Here is a 21,043-nt window from a genome sequence, read left to right on the forward strand (position 1 = left end):
AAGGGCAGAAAATGAGCAGCTGCTTCTGGAGGGTGGTGCCCCCCAGGCAGGTCCTAGTGGGCTGTTTCTGTCCCTCCTGCTGTGGCGGGTGGGGCTCTGCCTGCTGGCCCAACTGTCGCTGAGCGGTTGGTGGTAGTGCCCAGGGACCGTAGATGCCCCATATTTAACAGTAAGACTGGCATTGGCATAACTGAGTGGGTGGAGGAGATTCAGGCATGCATTTGTGCTCGCCATCTGTCTGTGGCTGACCAAGCTTTCTTCATCTCCGACCATCTGGAAGGTGGGGCCAGGAAGGAGATAAAATATCGCAGCATTGCTGAGAGAAGTGACCCAGCTAAAATATTAGCAATCTTGAAGGAGTTATATGGCTGTGCTAAATCAATTGTAACGCTGCAACAGGCCGTCTTTTTCAGGAAGCAGCAGGAGGGGGAAACACTTTGAGTTTTCCTTGGCCCTCATGGCTCTCATGGAACAGGTGAAACAGTGTGCACCTGATGGCTTGCTTAATGCAGAGGTCCTACTTCGGGATCAGTTCGTGGAGCATGTCTTGGACAGTGAACTTCGCCTCCATGCAGTCTTCCTTGCCGCCCGTCCGATCTTCTCGTAATGGCTCGGTGATTTGCCGCCGTTGTCGCCAGCCTGGTCACTTTGCCAGTGATTGTGAAGAAGGACAGGTCCGTGCTCACCCTGCTGCTGGCCGGTCTTCTGCTGTGGCTAGGTCCACAAACTCACCTTGCCAGCCGGAAAACTAGAGCCCACTAAACTGCCGAGCCACAGCTCAGATGGGGGATTAGCGGGCTCACAGGTAGCAGCTACCACCAGGTTAATGGTATCTTGCCCACATACTGATGTCATGAATGGGGTCACTGTTTCCTGCTTGGTAGACACTGGGTCAAGGGTGTCCACAGTCACTGAGAGTTTCTTCCTTGAACACTTTGCACCTTGGGGGCATGATCGCCTCCGGTCATGTCATTGGTTGCAGCTCCGCGCTGCTAATGGGCTTGCTGTTCCCTACATCGGTTACCTGCAACTGGAAGTCATCCTTTGTGGTAAGAAGATCCCTCGCTGTGGGATTGTAGTGGTGAAGGACCCGGTGAGCATGGAATCTTCAGCTCCCGGGTATTCTTGGGATGGATGTCATTGTTTGCTGTTACCAAGAGCTCTTTGGGGCACATGGGCTTTCCCTTTTTTACTTACCGGCAGTCACCCAGTCTCCTGGTCCTGTCCTTGAGGCCTTGCAGCATTGCCGCCAGACCACAAGTCGGCGCCATGCTCCAGCAACGGGTGCTGTTTAGGCTCGAGGTTCTAGAGCGGTGCGAATCCCTGGGGACGTCATGAAGATGGTGGCTAGCACTTGCCCTGAGCAGTTCTCTGGTCAGTCTTTCCTTTTTGAGCCTCCAGAGTCTGGCTTGCCAGCTGGGCTGCTAGCTTCCCCCTGCCTTGTCCAGGTTGTCCGAGGTACAGCCTACATTCCGGTGGTCAATGTGGGAACCACTGAGCTTCTCCTCTATCCACGAACCTTCCTTGGTGCCTTGAGTCCTGCTGAAGTCATCAGTCTTCCTCCTGGGGTCACGGAGGTCAGGTCTTCTGCCATTGTTTCGTCTCAGGTGGCTGCTAGTCCAGGGCAGGGTGGGGTCGAATATGTTGACTTGTCTGCACTGGCCGACCCAGAACAGGTGCAAGTCCGGTCAGTGTTGGAGGTTTCGTTCAGTCTTCTCTGCTTATGAGGGTGACCTTGGTTGTACCAATCTGGTTTCACTAACCATTCCCCTGCTTGACGACGTCCCAGTTCGGCAGAGATAGACGCATTCCACCTTCTGAGTATGAGGCATTCAAGACGCACATTAATCAGCTCCTCGAGGCCCAAGTAATAAAAGAAAGCAGCAGTCCTTTTGCTTCCCCAATCGTTTTGGTGCGGAAGAAGGACGGGAGCCTTCGCATGTGCATTGACTACCACTTGCTTAACGCCAAGAAAAGAAGGGATGCTTTCCCCTTACCTCGTATTGAGGAAAGTCTTGACGCTCTGTCGCGGGCTCAGTGGTTTTCTTCCCTGGATTTGGTGAGCGGTTACAATCAACTACCAGACTTGGAGCAGTACAAACCAAAGACCGCCTTCTGTACACCTTTCGGGCTCTTTGAGTGGAACCGCATGCCTTTATGGCTGTGCAATGCCCCGAGCACCCTGCAGTTTCATGCAGAGGATGTTCGGGGACCAGCAGTGCCAGTCGCTCCTCTTGTACTTGGATGACATTGTTGTTTTTCTTCTGTGTCCCAGCATGTTCAACGGCTGGAGGTGGTTCTGGATCGTCTCCAGAAGGAAGGTCTTAAGGTCAAACTTAAAAAATGTTCCTTTTTCCAGCGAGAGGTCAGCTACCTGGGTCACATCATCTTGGATAAGGGTGTTGCCACGGACCCAGCTAAGATCGAGGCAGTAGCCAAGTGGCCACATCCCAGCCAGGTGTCAGAGTTGCGCTCATTTTTGGGCTTCGCCAGTTATTACCGTCGCTTTGTTGATGGTTTTGCGAAGTTAGCTTGGATCAGGAGAGGCGTTCCAGACTGTGGATCCGAGAGTGTGAAGAGAGCTTCGAGGCTCTTAAGGCCAAGTTTGACCACTGCGCCAGTGTTGGCCTATGCCGACCTTTCCTTTGGGAGACCTACGCCAACCACAGTGGGCTCGGTGCTGTCCTTTCTCAGGAGACTGAGGGTGGGATTAGGCCGATAGCATACGCTAGCCAGGGCATTCGACCGAGAAGAACATGGACAACTATAGCTCCATGAAACTGGAGTTTCTTGCTTTAAAGTGGGCCATGACGGAGACATTTCCGGAGTACCTCTTGGGGCATAGGTGCATGGTGTTTACATATAACAATCAGTTATCTCTAGTTCGCCAGTGCTGTTGAGCCTCATTGGGCTGCCCGGCTTGCTGCATTTAACTTTGAGATCAAGTATCGATCCGGTCGCAGCAACAACAATGCTGAAGCGCTTTCCCGGCAGCCCACATCCAGCCCCCATCCAGCCTCAGCTAGGCAGAGCAGGTCTTGCCCGTCACCTCTGTCCCCGAAAGTCTCCAGTTTGCTCCTCGGCCCAGCCTTGTGTCTGTAACTCAGTCTGTGGTATCTGTCTTTTCCTCCCGTTCCCTTTCTGACATTCGTGCTATGCAGGAGGCTGATCCCCTCCTGAGAGACGTCTTGGTGTGTTGGAGGAGACAGATTCACCTTACACCAGAGGAGAGACGACAGCTCCCCAAGCTGGCTTTGGTTCTCTTAAAGCAATGGGAGCGTCTGGTGGAGAAAGAAGGTGTCTTCTATCGTCGGGGAAGAGATTCTCCAGCTTGCTTGCTGTCTGTCCTTAAGCATGACATTTTGACACAGCTGCACCAGGAATATGGCCATCAAGGTGTGGAGCGCACCACCGAGTTGGTGCGTCAATGCTGTTTTTGGCCAGGGATGACATCTGACATCAAACAGTGGATCAAAAGGTGCGAGCGTTGCCAAGTGGCAAAGGATACCAGGCCAGTGTCTGGTAGCTTTATGGGTCACTTATTGGCATCACAGCCAAATGAGATCGTGGCCATAGACTTTACACTGTTGGAACCTTCTCAGAATGGTTTGGAAAATGTGCTGGTGATAACTGACATATTTACCAAGTACACTGTGGCTGTCCCAACTCGAGATCAGAGGGCTTCCACTCTTGCCCAAGTCTTTCTAAATGAATGGTTTTTCAAGTTTGGCGTCCCAGTTCGCATTCATTCGGACCAGGGATGGAGCTTCGAGAGCGAATTAATCCAACAGCTGTGTCACTTGTATGGGGTCAGTAAGTTACGCCCTACCACCCCGCTGGTAATGGGCAGTGATAAAGGTTTAATCGAACCCTTCACAATCTCTTGCGCACCTTACCAGCATCCCAGAAGCGTAACTGGGTCTCCTGCCTTCCTCATGTACTCTTTTGTTACAATACCACCTCACATCAGAGTACTGGCGAGTCGCCTTTCCTCCTGATGTTTGGTTGTGAACCCCAGCTTCCCATTGACTTCCTTCTGGGTCGTGTTCAGGACCCAATGCTGGGGAGGTTGAAAACTGGCTGGTCGAGCATCAGGCCAGACTGGAAGTGGCTTTCTGAAATGCTCGAGATCGGTTGTTGGTGGTGGCTGAGCGCCGCAAAGAACACCATGATCAAGGGGTACGTCATTCCCTGCTGAAGGTGGGTCAGTTGGTCTACCTCTGTGACCATAGTGCTCGTGGTGGCCATAAGATTCAGGATACCTGGAGCTCTGTTGTTTACCAGGTCCTGAGAGCTCCTTCCCACTGTGGATCTGTCTATACCATTTCCCCAGTGGATGATTTTCCAGGAGGCCAGGAACGTGCACCGTGACCAGCTTAAAGACCACGTCAGGCCTGAACCTGTTCCTCTTCATCAGTCTCCTCCTTTTTCTCAGTCTCCCCCTCCAAGGACCTCAGAAACTTCTGATGACTCTGTTGGGGGTGATTTATGCGTTCTGGTTCCTGACACTCCAGTACCATCCAGGTCCTCGCAGTGTTCCGGGTCCAATAGGCGCAATCGGGTGACTTTGGTGGACAGTCGACCAGTTCCGGAGACCCATGCAGCATACTTAAACCACTATCTGTGTCTGGGTGCATTCGTACCTGCGTCCTGTCTGTCTGTGCTTTCTCGTCTCACAGGCAATTTGGGCCTGTAGACGTCCGGATGACAGATTCCAGTCCCGGACCTTCTAGCTTCAATGTTTATGAACTATGTGCTTCTCTCTCTCTCTCCTCTTCTTGCTCTCTCTCCCCCCTACCCCAACCGGTCGAGGCAGATGGCCGCCCACTATGAGCCTGGTTCTGCCTGAGGTTTCTTCCTGTTAAAAGGGAGTTTTTTCTTGCCATTGTCGCTAAGTGCTTGCTCATGTGGGAATGTTGGGTCTCTTTAAAATTAAAACCTGAAGAGTTCGGTTTAGAACCTGCTCTATGTGTAAAGTGCCTTGAGATAACTTTGTTGTGATTTGGCGCTATACAAATAAAGATTGATTGATTGATTAAACTATTTTCCTGGGGGTGAAACTCCCCCAGGTGGCGTAGTTGTACAGTACTCAATTTTATCCTTCCAATTAATGTGTTTATTCCTCCTGTCCATTTTTGCCACATTTCATGAACACAAATGTTGGTATGAGAATGTTCACTTAATGTGAGAAAGTGTAAACATTGATGTTATGTTTACATTATGGTGATAATCAATTATCTATCATGGAATAAGTAGAATAACAATGTGATCATGCTTGATCATATTAATCCTTTTCAGGTTTTAATGAATGGCAGCTGGATGAATCAAGCTGATGTCATATTAATTGATTTTAATAATCAGGATTAAATACTTAATTAATGATGAGGATGAAAAGTTTTGCGGTAAAACGCTGGAAATTAGATCCTCAAAGTAGCTGTGATGAATCTGATTGGCTGACACACAAGCCCTCCCCAGGAGAAAAACCAGCTGTACCCCTCCAAAACCTGCTTTGCTTTGCTTCAGGTTTTGCTCTGCTCATCTTTTCTTTTTTTCAACTCACAAATTCTTACTTTTGTCACCTTATTCTTTTAATCCTGAGTTATTTTTTTTATTTTAGTTTACGCGCCAAATTTTATTAAGTTTCTGTAATCTTGTATTTTTCATCAGCAAACGTACAGAGAAAAGGCCTTTTTAAAGTGAACACGTCAGTAAGTTTTGCATTCAGTCTGTTTTTGACATTTTTGAGGATTTTGATGTGTGGCCAGCGCTGAGATCTCTCCAGATAGTTATTCAACAGTGAAGGAGTTTAATTGGACTTTTCCTCCATCTGTCATCAACCTAAGAGAGCTTTTCGGTAGATAAACATCTGTCAACCCTACGATTCGTCATAATTGAGAAGAACAAAGTCTGCAGCCAGACAACCATCGGGCCAGGCAGTCTGACAGAAAGCCAGCCGACCCGGACAATCCTCACAGCAACCCGCCTGGACCGGACGAAGGACGGACAGCTGAGGCCCTCCATGGATGAAAGTAGGATCAAAATATTGCATTAATCAAGGGTTGATGCCAGGTCGAGTTATTCAAATTTTCCTTAAAGGTAAAACTTAAGTTTCTTAGCTTCAAATTAATTACTTATCCTTCATTTGAATTCATCATTCACCATCATCTTTCATTCATGCCGCTATATTGAGTAATAATCTGTTGAATTCATATTGTATTGCAAGTTTATCATTACATTTATTTATACATTTATTCGTAAAATTATGTATATATAAAAATGATCCATAAAACTCAATCAATGCGTGTGTCTATTTGTGATACAGTGATCTATTGAACCGTAGAGCCACAAATTCAGAAATTTGACTGATTTATCAAAATTGATAATTAACCACAATCTTTCCTCCGAAAGACGGAGGTGGTGCCCCTGATAACGAGAGCTTATAAATTTAAACATCCAAAATTGCTACACTGTCCCACCCACATTTCCGCCAACGCCCTTGCTTTCAATATAGTCTATCTTAATAAACATTACGCTAGTTTGCACAATTCTGCCTGACATGCAGCTAATAAACATAGTGGATCTTCATTTTCCAACCTCATACAGACGCCTTTTGTTCAAAATTATTATCACTCTAAATTCTGACAGCGTGATCCCACTACACAAGCCGAAATCTTGGTATCTGAATTTGGTCTACCAAATTTGACCAACTTATTTCAATTTTTTAACACAATTTTCTGCATATCTGAGAGTTGAATTCAGGAAAAATAATTAAGCTTTGCTAGAAATTCAGTGGTGAGACAGATTTTCTTCCATATTTTAACAGCCTTAAATATGGTCAGAACCTTTTTATCTTTATCCAAAAACATCTGGGCTGACTGTCTTATTAAATGAGTCAATTCACTATTATATATAATAGATGGTATAATGTTAAATTCAGATTAGTCATGTTGAGTTCATTTATAGGAAGGCACCCAGTGTTTGCATAATGTATTTTTGTTTGGTTTTTTTTTTTGTCCCAGTTCAACCCTTATTCAACTAACAGTAGACAAGCTGACTTCAAAGATGGTTGTTTTCTTCTTAAACCCAGCTCAAGCCCGGCAGAAGAATTCATCAATGGGTGCCAGTTTTGACTGAAGTGACAAACATATTGGCATCAAAATACAACAGATTTGTCTGGTAGTTACACACATATCTGGGCCAAAATGTTGACTGCATACATATGTGAGTACCTAAAGTATGTGTGCACAATGGATTTTGAATCTTGGCATTGTTGTTCTGTCAGTGGAATAATGGAGTGAAGATGTACTTTTCAATTATGAAAATACACCATAGAGCTCTTTCATTGGGAGACCCCAAACTATACAGTTTGAAGAGTCTTTTAGTTTTAAAACATATTGTTACAGTTATAGTCATAGTACAGTACACACAGTCACAGAACTAGTCACATTCACACAATTCAGTACAAATTCTCAAAATTGAAGAAAAAAAAACCCTATTTGGCTGAATGTAATTCCTACACAGAGGTAGCTACTTACATTATCCCATCAGAGTCCAGTTACTTATCCGTTTACATGTTTCCTCACCTTGAGTTAGTGATGTGCCAACCAGGGGCGATTTAAGACCCTTTTTAGGGGTGCTCAAGTACCCCTAAATTTGATCTCAGCACCCCTAAAAATAAATCATTTTGGAGTTTTTTTTAAATTCAAATGTTTTTATAAAAAGCTTAAATGTACTTTGGATAGTTCTGTCATTAATATTGTTTCCTTCAGGGTTCATTAACTATCTAAGGGTCCTCTCTGTAGATATGTGATTGTTTATTCTGAACCATTATTATTATACACTATTTATTAATATTTGTAATTTAAATTATCCAGTAGTTTAGCAGGGGGTTTGAACACTTGCAGGGCATTGTGTGTCAAATTCTAATTAGGAGCTGAGCCCTTCTAAAGGTCTGATCCTAGAATCGCTCCTGGTGCCAACAATCAGTCAAATCAATCTTTTATTTGTTTGGCACCAAAGCACAACAAACAACACCTTTCACATATAACAGGTCTAGACCGTACTCTTTAATTGAAAGGAGATCCAGCATTCCCCCATGAGTAGCATTTTGCGACAGTGGCAAGGAGAAACTCCCCTTTGACAGGAAGAAACCTCAGGCAGAACAGAACTGTAGGTGGGTGGCCATCTGCCTTGACCGGTTGGGGTTGAGACAGAGTGTGTGTGAGAGAGAGGATTTTTTTGAAAAGGGAGCAAGGAGAGACATACATACAAAACATACAAACATACAAATTCCATAAACGAGGGCCCTAGCTGGCTGGCGGGTTCGAACCCAGAATCCTCTTGTGAGTTTCTACTGAAATTAACTTGGAGAAATAGGTGAGACAAGACTATTAGCAGCAGGAGTCTTACTTGAGACTTAACAGAGATGTCTCCTTTATTTCTCCTTTGGAAAGCTATTATCTAGGGTTCACAGGTCACATCTTTTTGCGCCAACTTTGTACAGCTTCTGTATTGTGGAGTTTTGTTTTTCATCATGGAAAAACATGTAATATATACCTATTTTAAATTAAGACCATGTGTTTAGGTCTCAGCTTGTGCATTCACATCCTATTTATTTTTTTCATTATGTTTTCATTAATATAGAATTATACATTGTTAAAGTTTTATTGAGATGTTTTATACTTTGGACTGGAAGCAATTTGACAATTGAAAATCATTTCTTTCAAATTATTATTTTTGTTTTTAATGAATGCATGATAGACCTATGGTGTGTAAAAGTTTAAGATGGCACCAAGACAAGGCAAACAAGACTATTTTAAAATAAGTCATCAGGAAATGTTTATTACACTGCATCGAAATAGTATCTTTATTGCCCTCCAGCCACCAATAAATAATTTAGGTTTTCATTTGACAATGTAAAATGAATAGACCTAATACATGACATCAGTTTTAAAGGGTTTTATTAAGTGGTCTATGAAACAAAGTAGAGTTATTCAGAGAAAATATCATTTGGGTAATAACAGCATGGACGCCATGGACTAGCAGCCTACAATCAATTTATTTTTATTCAGTTCATTCAACCTGCAATGATACAATATTAATAATTGAATAATTGTGTGGATAGTAATAAAGTCAACATGGTGTCAGAAAATAAGCTTCAGCACTGGTCTACAGTGAAAAAGTGATTTGGTCGGATGAGTTATCATTTACCATCTTCTCCACAAGAGAGTTGGGATGTGTTCTCTAGGCTACACTGCAGACCTGAATAATGCACCCCTATAGTGAGGGGATCCACTGGTATGCATATTAGACATTTTCCTAATAACATGAGATGCATGAATTGTGGAGGCTGGGATGAGAGTAGATTGAGTTCATAGAAGAGAAAATCTGAGAGTTCTCTCTATCTCTTTTGAAATTTCCAAGTTGAGATTTTGTGCATCTTATTGCTCATGAGAAACAGGAGAAATAAGCCATAGTCTCACTTTGATTTTACCAAAGTGAGTGTATGTATCAGTATCCATCTATCCATCTACTGTATCTATCCATCTACTGTATCTATCCATCTACTGTATCTAGCCAGATACTCTATCTATCTATCTATCTATCTATCTATCTATCTATCTATCTATCTATCTATCTATCTATCTATCTATCTATCTATCTATCTATCTATCTATCTATCTATCTATCTATCTATCTATCTATCTATCTATCTATCTATCTATCTATCTATCTATCTATCTATCTATCTATCTCACTGCCCAGATCTTGCAAAATGGATGCTGCCTGTTCCATAGATACTAATTCCAGGTAATCTTTTAACCAGTTGTCTATATTGAAACAATTGAGTATTATTCATTTTACTGAAAGAAATGCCAAATCTAAGTGTTGAAGTTCTTTTGAGGTTACCCCATCTATCTTATTTCCCAGTACACAAAATACTGGACATTATGGGAAATGTATTTCAAATAATGTACATAAATAAACTCTAACCTTCAACCAAAATGTTTTTGTCTCTGACATTTCTCATTTCAATTAATTATTGGATTTTTAGGTAGCTACTGTTCAAAAGTAGTTTTTTTATGATACATCTTTAAGTATCATAAACTACTGATATCTAATAAAATTAGCATCATAAACTACTGCTCTACTACTTCTCTGGAAAACCACTTCCTGTTATATGGACTTCTTCACAATAAAAAAAGGCCTTTTAAATGGTGGTTACACTTTGAGACACATCATGTGGTTCAAGTGACTTGACATGATTCCCCAAATTATATTTAATATTTACAAGTATTGCATTCCATTAACCAATATTGAATATGAAAGAGTGATAATGTATGATTATGCCAAACTTTTTTTATTTTTAAAGATTTATTTTGGGCTTTTTTGCCTTTTATTCAGATAATAACTGGCAGGGAGAGAGAGAGGGGGATGACTTGCAGCATCCTGGCTGGATTTGAACTAGGGATGCAGCGGTTATGTGGCATGCGCTCTAACCACTTGACCACAAGGGGCGCTAGGAGAAACATACTGGCAATATACGGACTGAGTGGACACAGACAGATTCTCACTTTCTATTGTACTGTGAGAAATAGGACACTGTTTCTTATGAGTGAAGCATAACCAGAATGTGCAGAGACACGCTCATTTAAAAAAAACAAAAAAAAACATAAATAAGCTGTCATCCTTGTACAGTATATAGAGAATAGTAACACATTCTGTTCCCCATTGTCCAGTAGGTGAAAATAACTACAATGTTGTGTCATTAATAAACTTAAATACAACAGAACTGGTATAACCTGCCACATTTAAACTCCTAATGTTATGTACATTCCATTCATGTATGTACATTCCATACAGTCTTATCTATCTATTTATCTATCTATCTATCCTTTTCTATTCTATTCTATTCTATGTTTGTTTTATTTCTACGACTTCCACTATTGGTCAGAATCTAGGACAACCCAGCCTCTTTCTGATCCTCCCTTACTGTGGAGTGTAACCTGGGAGTCTACACCATCGAATCACTGCTCTTACAATGAATGTTTATTTGAATCTCCTTTTTTTCATTTTCATCCCCGTTGAGGTCACTTTACCTCTGGAATATTGTCCAACTCATTGCCAGTGTGACTGGGACATCCACAGTGTGACATGTTTTGGGACTGAGGTCATGCCTGATTTCCATGCCAGCACAAAGGAGGTGTAAGTAACACATTCACTTTTATTTCACCTTGAGACTCTTGTTTTAAGACAGAAACTCTCTCTAGACTGTTCATTTCTGTTTTAGGTGGCTTGTGGAAACAAAACTCTCTTCCATTCCTCAGAATGCCTTTGCCAACTTGGCCAACATTTCTCAAATGTAAGATTTTTCTTTTTTCTTAACACTAACTGTTTCTGTTTATACAATAACTAGCAAGATAAGAGAATGTTAACTGCCAAGAAAATAAATCCAAAAAAGCCAAATCCACTAGTTTTATTGTATAATGTTAACATTTTAATATATTTAAAATTTGAGTCCTGACAGATTTTAAAATATTACAATTACTGTACTTACTGTATATTGTGTATTATCTAATAGCATGGCTGTCTGTCTCCAGGAATACATTTTCTGTTTTCCAAACTATTCTTCAGTCAAAACATCATCTAAATAAAATAGCATGTCAAAAACCCAGTGGCCTGGACTCCTAAGCAGTGCCTTGTCCATGGTCCAATGAAGTCCATTTACTATTGGTTTGGTGCTATTTAACCGTTCATAAGTACTGCCATGTGGAACGCTACATCCTACCAGTCAGCTAGGCTGTCAGGTGTCTCAAGGATTTACACTATGTAGTAGCACACATAGTATAAGACCTCAGTGTTGCAACCATAGGCTGGCAGCTAAAGATTAATTACCAATGGTCTATAGATTTATATTGGGTTTTTTTATTGTAGTGTGTGTGTGTGTGTGTGTGTGTGTGTGTGTGTGTGTGTGTGTGTGTGTGTGTGTGTGTGTGTGTGTGTGTGTGTGTGTGTGTGTGTGTGTGTGTGTGTGTCTGTGTGTGTGTTTTACAGATACATCTCTGATGATGACACCTTAAGATATCTTGAAAGGCATTCTTTCTACAACCTGTCTTGGGTCACCCACATGTATGTACACTTTGAACAGTGCAGCTTGTACATTACTGTATACAATACAAAACTGGTCAGAGCAATATATACAGTTAGTCAAACACTACTACTCATTTTTCTGCAAGGAATAAAAAAGGAAATTGTTCATGATAAAATAAAAATATATATGTTTTAAATTCAATGGAAAGTCAGCATTAAAATTATGATTGAGCCAAAATGATGTCTTACTTTATTTATTTATTTTTACTATGCCCAACTTATCATCATCGGTTTTTCTTTTTACTTAATAAGTGAAAATAAGATTTGTGTGTATGTATGTTTCTTGTGTATGCATGTGTCAAATAGACAACTTACTGCCATCAAAACACTGTCATACATTGACCCAGAGGCATTTAAGGATCTGCCTAATTTAAAGTACCTGTAAGTAAAATTTAATTTGCTTATTTATAGTCTTAGCATATCATTGCATATCATATTTTCACACAAAAAAACAAAAACGATGTAAACACTACAAAGTAATTGCTGACATTTTTGATGCAATCCTGTTACCTGAGATTTGTTCCAATACAGTGGGATCACCAACACAGGTCTCACTTCTTTTCCTGGACTACAGTATATTCAGTCCACACAAGAGGATTTTATTTTGTATGTAGCAGTTAAATATATAACTACAATTTCAGCAAAACATTTTTTTTGCTTGTATAAAATATTTCTTAACATATTTTAACAGGGAGATAGTGGAGAACGTCTTCATTGAAGTCATACCTGCTAATTCTTTTAGGGGAATATCTGAGAATTCTCTGACCATGTAAGTAGGATTTTTTTGTGTGCATATCCTCAGGTTGCATTTTACTGTTAATACTGATTAAGGACAAAAGTGGCTGTGTAGGTTAGTTCTCATTTCATTTCTCCTGTCAGCTCCTAAAGGTGTGTTGTTGTTTTGTACTTGATCAATCAATCAATTAATCTTTATTTATATAGCTCCAAATCACAACTTAAGTCATCTCAAGGCACTTTACACAAAAAGCAGGTCTAAACCGTACTCTTTAATTTAATTTAAAGAGACCCAACATTCCCACATGAGCAAGCACTTGGCAACAACAGCAAAGAAAAACTCCCTTTTAACAGGAAGAAACCTCAAGTAGAATCAGGCTCTAAATGGGCTGCCATCAGCCTTGACCAGTTGGGGCTGAGGGAGAGAGAGAGAAACAGCCGTCTCTGAACATCTCCAGGGTCCCAACTTCATCATCCCAGATTACCTGTGAGACAAGACAGCACAGAGAGCTCCGGGGAAGAAGTTTAATGAAAATGTACTTGAGTGTATATGAATAGAGATAGATAGAGGGAGGAGGAGAGAGGAGCTCAGTGCATCATGGGAGTAGGAGTCCCCCGGCAGTCTAAGCCTATACCAGCATAAACTAGGAGCTGGTCCAGGACAAGCCTGGCCGGCCCTAACTATAAGCTTTATCAAAAAGGAAAGTTTTAAGCCTACTCTTAAAAGTAGAGAGGGTGTCTGCCCTCCGGACCCAATCTGGGAGATGGTTCCACAGGAGAGGAGCCTGATAACTGAAGGCTCTGCCTCCCATTCTACTTTTAGAGATACTAGGAACCACAAGTAGGCCTGCATGCTGGGAGCGCAGTGTTCTAGTAGGTACATAAGGTACTATGAGCTCTTTAAGATATGATGGAGCCTGATCATTAAGAGCTTTAAAAGTGAGGAGAAGGATTTTAAATTTAAATTTTACAGGAAGTCAATGCAGTGAAGCTAAAATAGGAGTAATGTGATCTCTCTTTCTAGTTTTTGTCAGAACGCGTGCAGCTGCAGTCTGGACCAGCTGGAGAGTCTTTAAAGATTTGTTAGGATTATTGTAATAATGAATTACAATAATCCAGCCTAGAGGTAGCACATGCATGAACTAGTTTTTCTGCATCATTTTGAGAAAGGATGTCTTTTTTAACATTTTATTTAAAGATTTATTTTTGGGCTTTTCATGCCTTTATTTTTTTAGTAAGTAACTGGCAGAGAGGCTGACAGGAATCAGAAAGACATAGAGAGGAATGACCTGCAGCATAGGTCCCCGGCCAGATTTGAACTAGGGACGCTGTGATTATGTGGCATACGCTCTAACCACTCAACCACCAGGGTGCTCTGGATGTGTCTGATTTTTGTAGTATTACGTAGATCAAAAAGGCAGTCCCTGAAATGTGTTTTATCTGGGAACTGAAGGACAAATCCTGATCAAATATAACTCCTAGGTTCCTTACAGTGGTGCTAGAGACCATAGTGGTACTGTCATCTAACACATTTGTTCCAATAAATGTGCTGAGCTTGATGTACAAGATTTGTATTTCTGTGAGTGACAGGATGTCCCTATTAATCATGAGTGTCCCATTGAGCTTTTTGGTCCTGGGAAGTTACTGGAATTACATCACACAAGTAAGCACTTGATTTATTGCAAGAGTTGGACTGGGACAAATGATATATTGATGATACTTTTTAAATTTAACTACCACCCATCCTGGCGCCCCCCTGAATATGTATACCAATTGTGCCAGTCTACAAACACTTCACACATACTCCACTGTGACGAATTAACTGTGATTAATCCTAAAACAAGCAATAGCATCCTGTGTGATAAGAAGACACAGAGAATAAACATGATCATTTACAAAGTATTGTCAAACTGTTCTTCTATTAAACTGTAAACTCACCAAGTCCAATAGGATGTGGGTGAACTATACTTAAAACAATACAAGTGAGGGCATCCTCTGTATGTGTATGTGTGGAAAAGAGAGTAAAGAGTAGAACACAAGTGTGTTCACACCAAATGCCAAACAACTGTTTCACTAGTGAAAAACGGTACATTAAATATAAGTACATAAAACAAAATGTACTTACCAGAAAAAACTGAACATCCGACTCCTTAGAGGGTCTTTTAATACAACCAAATGCTGAACAAAACTTTTTTTGGCGACCAAAATGTCTGAGGTTACGCCATGCTTACTTATCTAACCAACATTGGAAACATGGTAGCGACCTGTTAATCACAATGTGCCACGCCCTAAAGCTTACCCTGCTTTATCATCTATTTTACTTTAAATGGGAACATAATTTACAAACTCAGCATCATGTATTGGAGGCGATTTGAAACCAGTGATTGTATTAAATCAGTAATTCCTTTGGTTCCAATAAAGTCTTTGCATAATTTGGTGCTCGGGTCATAATAATAATAATAATAATAATAATAATAATAATAATAATAATAATAATGATAACAATTCCGTTGGTTACAATAAGCCCTTTGCACCATTCGATGCTCATGTCCAAATAATTTAAGCTGCAAGCAGCAGAGGTCGTTGAGTTACACCACCTGTACTTCCTGTTGCCTGTAGGTGGCATTTGTTTCTGTTTTTAATTTGAATGAGGAAAATATTTGCAATAGTTGGGACACACCATAAGTACTCTGCAAGTATGTGTCTTGAATGAGAGGTTCATGTTCTTTTTTTTCTATTTTAAGCATGCTGAATAGTAATGGTGTGAAAGAGATTCAGCGCTATGCCTTCAACGGGAGCAGACTGGAACAAGTGTATGGAGTTTTTTGTTGTTTTTTTTGGTCCCTTTATACGTGTGCTTGCACTTTAACCATGGGTGTCGGAAGCACTGAAAATGAGGGTGGGACAATCTTGCAGAGGGGGCTGCAATAAATGTCAGTTACCAGACTCAAACAACTGACCACTGAATTATATGGTCAGTTCAGATGCGCCAGCTAAGCAGAGTACTCTGCTATAGATTGATATAGAGACTGTAAGAAAAACAAAAAGGCTATGAGTGACAGATGAACAAAATATGAAGATTTACTTAAATGCCAAGCTTTGATTTTCAGTAAGTCAACAATGTCCTGAACATTTTGTTGTGACAGATTAGAAGTTCCCTTGTAATACTATTTTTCTAACTTTAATACTAATTCATCTATTCTTCATTCTTCAGGTATCTTCACAGAAATGTGGATTTGGAGCGAATAGATGAATTTGCATTTTATGGTGTAATTCACGGCCCACTTCACTTGTGAGTAACTGAAAAGTATAGAACTAACTAGAAGATGAATAACTGTTCTTAATTCTAGAGAAAATAGAGGAAATTACTTACATATAATTTAGAAGTAACATTTTTTTGTGATTTCTTTCCTTGAAATAACATGTTTACTTTGCCACTGTAGCACATGCTGAGACTGGATACAGGAACAGCCTGAGCTTTGTGTCCAAATGAAATAATCTAAACTCTTTGTCTGTCTTTCCAGAGACCTCTCAGAAACCAAAGTTAGCTCTTTGCCTTCAATAGGTATGAAGACCATTGAAAAGCTTCAAGCTAAAAACACTTGGACCCTCAAAGTACTCCCCCCCTTCAGAGCATTTCACCATTTACAGAGTGCTGAATTGACCTTCCAAAGCCATTGTTGTGGTCTCAAAATGTTGAAAAGATGGAGAGGGTGAGTAAGAGAATTGAAAGTGTTGGGAAATATTTTCCCACCATGGTTTCTTTCTGATGTGTGTTTGTCCTTTACATACCAGACCAGACCCGCAAAAAAGTGTATGTGTTGCACTCTAGAGGGATTTTAAATAAAATCAATGCAGAGTTCATTTGTAACCGTGTAATAATGATTTTATATTTAAATATTTGATTGTGAAATAACAAACAAGTAATGTAATGACATGCATACTCTTATCTTTTGACAGTGAAATTCTCTTTCTCTTTTGTATTTTTACCTGGTTCTGGTTGTGTACTGGTTCTGGTTGTGTACTGGTTCTGGTTGTGTACTGGTTCTGGTTGTGTCAATACTATAAGTAGTATAGTATTGACTCTATCTTTTGTAAATGTTTTAACCTTGTTTACAATTAGAAGAGCTCTCTCATATTAATTTGACAGCGAGGTGCTGCTGGTGCCTGCCTGGTAATTTGTACTGGTGCTGCCTATGAATTTTATCTGTTGAAAGTCTGAGGAGTGAAATGCCATGTGTTTTTTTTCCTCTGGAGTTTTTGATTATACAAAGGTATGGTCACTTGTTTTTTTGTTCAACAAGATTTCCCCCAAAGAAAGACATGATGTCAGGCTTCTGATGCAGGTAGCAAATAAATATTAATCAGAATGAATACAAACTGTAAATACTGTTTGAGAGTGATGCTACAGTTTGTAGTATGTTAGTGTGATAATGTTTAAATACTGGTAGAGAAATCTCGATTTGAAAACATAGTGAAGCAGTGTCAGTGTCTGAGAAAAGGAAACAGAGCAAATATTTGTATGATGGAAATGTAATGTGACCATACGACTTTCGAGTGTGCAAAAACTTCGGAGTATTATTATACTTACTTACATATTATATTTAAACATTTGCATGCATCTAAAAATGTGTTGTGGATTTTCTAATAGACACTTTTCACATCAGACATTTTGACTTATAAAAGCAGGAAAAGCACAGAGAGTATTCATACCAGTAATGATAGCTGCATTCCATTTAGATGAGCCAATTACACTGCTTGGTGTTGTGCATGCTCACTCACTCACTGACATGGCTCTCTGGGACAATTAGTTGAATGGAGCCATTGTTAGTATTATTTATAGCTGACAAGTCAAAATGTCTGTTTTAAAAAGGGTTTATTAATAATTCTTATCATCTGTGTTCAAGACACTCTGAGGCAGTTATTTGCAACTTGACCTGGAATGCTTTGGGAAAGCAGCATGAATCATCTGCAGGTTTCTCTAAGAAAATCTATCAACATCTAAGAGACAGCTTCGCTCTCCAAACTGCTGGCAGCACAACTCACATTTATCACTACCATGACGCCATTTGCCCAAATGAACAGTCTCAAAATGAGGGTTTGTTTAATGTTGAGCTACCAGCAAAATATCCCCATGAAGATTTTGACTTTGCACCATGTAATGAACTCCAGGCAGAAAATCATCGACTCTTATGCAGCCCCATGCCTGATGCCTTCAACCCCTGTGAAGATGTGATGAGTCAAAGCTTCCTCAAAGTCTTGGTCTGGGTGGTCAGTCTGTTAGCCATTTCAGCCAACCTCCTGGTGATGTTCATTCTGTTGACCAGCCGACAGAAGTTGTCAATTACCCGTTTCCTCATGGGTCACCTGGTTTTTGCAGATTTCTGTATGGGGATATACTTGCTGCTCATTGCATCTGTCGACATGTACACGCGCTCCCATTATTACCAGTATGCTATTGCCTGGCAAACAGGGACTGGCTGCAATCTAGCAGGGACAATATCATTGTTTGCCAGTGAACTATCTGTGTACACATTAACATTAATAAGCCTTCAGCGCTGGCATGCCATCTTCTACGCAATGAGGCCAGACAAAAAATTGAGGTTACGCCATGCAGTTGCATTGATGCTCGTCGGTTGGTTGTTGTGTGTAATCATAGCACTGCTGCCAGTAATTGGTGTGAGCAGTTACCAGAAAGTGAGCATCTGCTTACCTATGGATACTGAGACAGCTGCTGCATGGGTGTATGTGGTTTCTGTCCTGATGGTTAATGTCATTGCTGTTATAGTAGTGTGTTTGTGTTATATCCACATCTACTGTATGGTGCACAATCCCCAGCATCAGTCCAGCCAATGTGATACCATCATGGCCAAACGTATGGCAATTCTCATATTCACCAACTTCCTGTGCCTGGCTCCCATTTGCTTCTACGGCTTGTCTGCAACTCTGCACCAACCACTGATCACCATCACAGATTCCAAGGTGTGACTTATTCTTGAGCCCTATCCAGATGCTTTTCTATATGAAATAAATGCTGATGTGTGTGTGTTCTTTACAGGTGCTGCTGGTGCTGTTCTATCCTCTGAACTCTTGTGCACACCCATTTTTTTATGCTATCCTCACAAAAGCATTTCACAGAGACATCCTGATGTTGTTGAGCCGGATGGGACTATGCCAGCAACAAGCACACCTCTATAGAAGCCAGTTTGTCAGTATTAATCCCCAGATATGCAGACAGTGTCTGCCATGCATTCCAGCACCACACCATGAAATGCCCAAGTAAAAGATACCCAAAAATTGCATTTGAAATGTTATTATTTTTTAAATTGTAGTAGTAAATATAAAAAGCACCAAATAGCAATTTAAAAAATATACTTTTTTTTTATTTTATTTTTTTAGAGCCCAAAATTATTTTTTCTTTTTTTTTAGAGCCCAACCGATACATCATTGGGTTGATATTATCGGCTGACTTCAACTAATCACAATGCAACTCCATGGTTAGCAACACACAGTTAGCTGACCATTGCAGAGCAGAACCTACAGTACTCAGTGTGTGTATGTCTGTGTTGTGTCTTCATGGTAAGGTGCTCATTTGCGAGTGGAAAACATTACCTAGATGATAATAAACTATACTTCCTCCATTTCACCTTATTGTTTAAACTAAATAAGCCTGACAGCAGTTACGTCAGCCATGTGTGGTTTTCCTACAATATACTAGCCACTACTCTCAGTCACATCCTTTTATACAGCACAGCAGTTGAGTGGCATAAAGCCAATTGACAAACTCTGTTATATGACTGTCAGTATCAGTCAGTAAGAGCCCACTATACTGTATGTTAGTACTGTCACAGTGCATTGTACCACAATTGTACCAGTAGTTTTTCTTAAAAGTTTGAAGTTAGACAGTTTACCTTTTCTGAGTTACTAATTCCCTTAGCTAATCATCATGTAACAGAAGATGTCTAGAACAGGTATTAACAGGTAATAAAATTAGGCCAGTGGAAAGACACTAGAAATAACCACATATAAATAATAAGAACAGTAGTGGTTTACTGTTGCAGTTGTTTTTGAACTGCATAATGTTGAAAACAAGATATGCTATTGTTTAGAACTCAATAAAAGACTGTGAGCAATCCTCACAAAAAATGTTTGTTGATGTTACATGTTTCTGTTTTTTTTTTTTTATGAATATCAGCAGATACATTATCAGAGCTTTTCAAATATCAAAATCTGCATCAACCTTAAAAATCCTAAAATAGCAAGCATCAAAATGAAGGATTAGCAAACACTTTAGCTATCAGCTGCAAGAGAAAGGAAAGTGGAAATGTGTCTAAGACTGCATGGAAAATGTACAGATGAGGATAACTAGGTATGGATAACTAGGAGTCTTGTGCTCTGCCAAAACAGTTGCTATTAATTATATGCTTGTAGTTTGACTGCAGTCACTTTTTCTGGTACTTTTAACAACATTACACAGTCTTCCTCAGTCGATTTTTTTTAGTCATAGAGATATCTGAATTATTTAAATATGGAACTCATATCCAAAGCCAGAGACAGTGGCTTTGGGAAAGATTCTCCAAATGACAGAACCCCAACTTGTTTAAGTTGTGTAGTTTTATTTGAAGGAGTTAACCTCAGTATGAAGCTCACATTTACTCCATATTTTACTGCTGCAAATGTTGAGGATGACAAAGAAGTTTGAATTGGTTGGACATTTACAGAAACGTTTCTATTCAAGCCAAACTGGAAGGAACTTATCGCAAATGAAAAGTAGCACTCCCAAAATTGTGTAACCAGATAATGGCAAACAGATGAGTGACAGTTGGCCTGTGCTTTTAGAACTATGATCCAGTCTTGTTTTTTTTACCTGTGACCAAACCTATCAGTTTGACAAGTTGTCAATACTTTACCCCTTTTGCATGGCGCTTATAAAACAGAACCCACTACCAGAGTTCCTGTCAATAATACTCTTGTTCAAACGATTCAGTCCCAGCTCCTTCTAACCAATGTAACCCAGCTCAAATGGCATAAGGGATGACTCTATTGTACCCTGTTGAAGAACCTGATGCTTTTAAATACATTTTATGTCTGATTTTACATCTTGGTCTTAGCGTGGTGGTAACAATCACTACAAGAGAATACATTTTGGTCAATATTC

General features: G+C 40.4%; 1 protein-coding gene across 1 annotated transcript; it reads left to right on the forward strand.

The window, feature by feature from the left end:
* Positions 1-11,041: 11,041 nt before the first annotated feature.
* On the forward strand, positions 11,042-19,168 carry LOC133994982 (thyrotropin receptor-like). The gene is made up of 11 exons (XM_062434222.1): positions 11,042-11,205; positions 11,291-11,362; positions 12,055-12,129; positions 12,457-12,531; positions 12,682-12,756; positions 12,842-12,919; positions 15,630-15,698; positions 16,100-16,177; positions 16,410-16,598; positions 17,793-18,867; positions 18,944-19,168. Exons 1-11 carry the CDS (start codon positions 11,042-11,044, stop codon positions 19,166-19,168), a joined length of 2,175 nt encoding a protein of 724 aa, XP_062290206.1.
* Positions 19,169-21,043: the final 1,875 nt, after the last annotated feature.

The sequence above is a fragment of the Scomber scombrus genome, chromosome 15, assembly GCF_963691925.1.
Source record: "Scomber scombrus chromosome 15, fScoSco1.1, whole genome shotgun sequence".
Taxonomy (NCBI): Eukaryota; Metazoa; Chordata; class Actinopteri; order Scombriformes; family Scombridae; genus Scomber; species Scomber scombrus.